Source organism: Rhododendron vialii, chromosome 7a (genome assembly GCF_030253575.1).
Source record: "Rhododendron vialii isolate Sample 1 chromosome 7a, ASM3025357v1".
Lineage (NCBI taxonomy): Eukaryota > Viridiplantae > Streptophyta > Magnoliopsida > Ericales > Ericaceae > Rhododendron > Rhododendron vialii.
Genome location: NC_080563.1, coordinates 16,505,513 through 16,509,868, shown reverse-complemented (window position 1 = coordinate 16,509,868; position 4,356 = coordinate 16,505,513). Strand labels below are relative to the sequence as shown.

Genomic DNA, 4,356 nt, shown 5'->3' with positions numbered 1-4,356 from the left:
TGGAACATTTCCAAAATATTTAATGAATATTAAATGTAAATATTGGTGAACGGTTTTAATCCAAGAGGCGTGACTATTCAGGTTAAATGAATAGACATGAATATTGGATTTGAGCACAAAAGGTGTGTCTATTCAGGTTAAATGAATAGACATTACCAGACCAAAAGGTGTGACCATTGGGGTGGAATGAATAGACATGACTATTATAAATAGACATGACTATTGCGTTTAATAAAAGAGGTGTAATCATTGGCCAACGGTCACGATCCGATCTATGCCTATAAAAGGCAAATGGTTCTACCAATTGAAAAGATGAAGAGAATCAGAACAATTCTGATTGTTCTTTCTCTCTAGAATTATCTCCTACGATTATACTTAAGAGGCTCGCAAAATCCAATGGTATTCGGGTCTCTCTTCGCTTGTGCATAACGCAGTTAGACAACAGTTGGAGACTGGGCTTCATTTTATCTTGGAGGCGGCTTCGCTGTAACCCAGTGCACACCTAATTCTCTCGAATTGGTGGGGGTGAATATCGTCTTAAGGACAGCGACATAGTAACGTGACTTGAAGCATCTCTGTTTATCCACTTTCATCGGCTACGACGAATTTTGAATACAACATTCATTCTCTCACTGGGCAGTGCAGCACAACATGAAACACCGATTTGAAGGATTGAGGCAAGGCAAACTTCAAATTCATTAGTGTTTGGTGTGATAGTTTGCCTAGTCCTACTTGGGTGCCTTTCTTCTTCCAATATGATCCAGGGATCGATGGTCTCTAATACCTTGTCTGGAAGAAATATTTTTGTGTAACTAGAGTGGCTAAGAGTTTTAGTGAACATGCAATCTGTTGGCCATTTTCCGATGAACATTTCTAGTAATAACACTCCATAGCTATACATATCACCTCGTGTTGATATCTCTTCACCCAAACCATATTCTGCAGCAAAAGCATACAAAAGAAACGAGAGAAGTTATGAATGATATTGGTACTATTAACCAAAATTCTGCGGTTACCTTCTTCTGTGGAAAGAATTTCTCAACCATTTCAAGATAAACAAATACAACTGGGGCCCATAAAAATGTTTGTTAGAGTTTTCTTTGTTAGCTGAACTGCATGATGAGGTTTGATTATACGTAAAGTCATGTATTTAGTTTTCGCCACAATGTTGATGGATAACAATGAAAATAATTAGTTAAACAGAGAGCAAAAAATTAGAGACAATTACCTGGAGCAACATATCCAATTGTTCCTCCAATGCCAATTGAACTTGATTGTTGTTGATTGTTTGATCTACACGTGGTTTGTAAAAGAATCTTTGCTAGACCAAAGTCACTCACATGGGCACAAAAATCAGCATCAAGAAGAATGTTGCTTGGCTTTAAGTCGCGGTGAATGATAGCTACTTCACAATGATAGTGAAGATAATCCAATGCAGAGGCCACATCAATGGCGATGTTTAAAGGTTGGATGAGGTTCAACCTCGGAGTTCCTTGTTGAAGACATTCGGCGTACCAGTTATCTAAGCTCTTGTTTTTCATGAATTCGAAAACTAAAGCCTTGAAATCATTGCGCTTAAAATCGGTGCCTGAGCAAGATGTGATTATCTTGACAAGATTGCGATGGCAAATGTTCTTGAGTGCTTCACATTCTGCTTGGAAACTCCTATTCCCTCCATGTTCTTGAAGTTTCAATACCTTCACAGCAATTGTTTGTCCAGTAGAGTTGAGAATCCCTTTGAAAACAAGACCATACTTTCCCTCACCGATCAAGTTGTCGGAAGAGAACCCATTCGTTGCTTGGTGAAGTTCTGCATAAGAGAGTTTCGGGTACTTGCTTTGAAATGGTAAGGCTGACTGAATTTCTCTTCTTGACCTTCTGATTCGAAAAATTATTGTTGCAACACAGATTAGAATCACAACAATAATAGACATAGTGATCACTTTATTCTTGAGTGGTCCTTTCCTTTTCCGCAATACTTTAGCTGGACATGCAGGAAGTTGCAGTTCTTCAACCCCTCCGCACAGGTTGCTATTTCCGACAACTGAAAAGGCACTAACATTCTTGAACAATCTGTCAATTGGAATCTACCTTCGAACATATTGTACGTATGAGCGGTTGAGACTTTGAAGTGATTTCTGTTGGAAAAATTGGCTGCTGCAATTCTGTACTGTTGGCGAAACCTCCACAAATGCTGAAATACACTTCGAGTCACGACTATATCGCTTTCCTAAAGACAGTATTTGCCCCCACCAATTCCGGTATGCAAAGGGTTACAGCAAACCTGCCTTCAAGATAAATCGAAGCCCGAACTTGAAGTTCTTTCCGTTTTCGTTTGCACTAACAAAACGGACAGAATATCTGCTTGAAAGAATACAAGAACCGAGAACCACTGTGTTCTATTTTTTGCAGCAAAACAGAACGCAGAATGAATGCTAGAAAATATAGAGAGAGATGTGGGAGAAATTCGAATTATGTGTGTATATTATGAACACTGGATTCTGTAAAGTAGTGGTCTATTTATAGGCCACTACGCACCCATTGAGAATGGGTATGCACCCGATCTAATCTGACCGTTGGATCATATCTAATGGTCCAGATCGATCAGTCACACCCAGTCACACCGAACTGGTGTGCTATTTCACTCACACCCAATCGGATTTGATCCAATCCGTTGGATCGAGCCCATTCGCGACCGACGGCTAAGATCGCAACTCTACGAACCAACGCACCCGTAGGCTCGAGTTGCACCCGATCGGAACCGCTCTGTGTGACTCACTTGCCACGCGGCATCCACGTCAGCGCCACCTTACTGCCAACTCGCAATAAGAAATGGCGCCAATAAGGCGCCTAATGCTGACGTGCTAAGTGCAAAGTGCGCCGCTAAAGCGCCACAATGCACCACAGCCCACGCCACACTGCCCACGCCGCGCACGCGTGCATGTGTGAGTGTGTACCGGCAGTGCCGGTATGGTGCGAAGCACCAAAGGGCTGCACCACACTAGATCATTAGTTACTTACATTAGGAATGTTTCCTAATATATACCACTCCAACATCTCTCAGCTTACCAATGTGGGACAAAGCTCACAAAGAGAAAAACAAGCATTCTAAGGAAACAAATAAAATTTACAAAACCAAAACCAACGACTCTTTTATTTTGAAAATCTCTAACAATCCCCCACCATTTTCGAAATACAGATGAAATATTCTCGGTTCTTATTACAAGGTTTATGCATACATAAATAGTGTCTTGCGACTTCAACTATTCACTTAGTGAAAACATATCAAAGCTGGTCAGGGCAGCATAGTAGACGTGTCTTTGAACTAGTTGTCCTCTGTCGACCAACCGGACGTATATCACACATAATCCTCCAAATAATGCAGATATCCTAATCGGTTGACCCGTGAACTGGCCTTGGGTCTTTTATCTTGATTTCATGAACGCTCTAAGGTCTAGCCCCTGTGACCTATAGGAAGCGGCACCACCTCCACATTCACATAGGTAGATTGCTATCCGTGCTCCTATAACATTAGCACAAAACAATCTATTAAGAACTAAGTAGTTCAACCTCCTTTGTATTCACATTATAGGTACAAAACACTTTACCTTGGAATGTATAAAATAACTTTAAAGTGTTTCCAATCACGGCATATGGTGTAGTTTCTCATTGAACTCAAGAGATTGAGAGTATCAACCGGTTGAGTTGAGTTTCCACCAGGAGTGATTAAACTAATTGGGCAAAAGTCCCATTCCCTTTGATGTTTTCAACACCAAATCCCTTGCAAGGCCTTTCGTAAAAGGATCCGCCAAGTTTTGACTTGACTTAACAAAATCAATGGTTATCACCCCATCAACAATTAATTGTCTCACATAGCTATGCCTTAGTCCAATATGCCTGGACTTTCCATTATACACTTGGTTATACGCTCGCGACAACGTAGCTTGACTATCACAATGCAGCGATACAGGTGGCATAGGCTTAGGCCACACTAGAATTTCCAGCAACAAATTTCTCAACCATTCTGCCTCCTTACTACCAGAAGCTAATGCTACAAACTCTGCTGCCATGGTCGAGTCTGTTATCAACGTTTGCTTCTTAGATCCCCAGGAGATTGATCCTCCACCAAGTGTAAACACCCAACCACTCGTTGACGAGTGATCATTCCGCTCAGTAATCCAACTAGCATCAGTGTATCCTTCTAGAACCGAAGGATAACCACTATAGACTATTCCATAATCTATAGTCCCTTTGAGGTACCGCAGTACTCTATATACTGCATGCCAATGCACATGCCCAGGATTATTAGTATACCTACTAAGTCTCCCCACCGCATATGCAATGTCTGGTCTTGTA

General features: G+C 41.2%; 1 protein-coding gene across 1 annotated transcript; it reads right to left on the bottom strand.

Annotated features, from left to right (window-relative positions):
* Positions 1 to 589: 589 nt before the first annotated feature.
* LOC131332707 (probable LRR receptor-like serine/threonine-protein kinase At3g47570) lies at positions 590 to 1,934 on the bottom strand. The gene is made up of 2 exons (XM_058367001.1): positions 1,229 to 1,934; positions 590 to 939 (listed from the first exon to the last, which is right to left on the bottom strand). The coding sequence occupies exons 1-2, from the start codon at positions 1,932 to 1,934 to the stop codon at positions 590 to 592; spliced, it is 1,056 nt and encodes a 351-aa protein (XP_058222984.1).
* Positions 1,935 to 4,356: the final 2,422 nt, after the last annotated feature.

Excerpts from the sequence above, each read along its gene's own strand:
- LOC131332707 (XM_058367001.1), bottom strand. The coding sequence starts at position 1,934 with ATGTCTATTATTGTTGTGATTCTAATCTGTGTTGCAACAATAATTTTT. Across the intron at positions 940-1,228 it reads AATTGGATATGTTGCTCCAG|AATATGGTTTGGGTGAAGAG; the intron begins GTAATTGTCTCT and ends CTTTTGCTGCAG.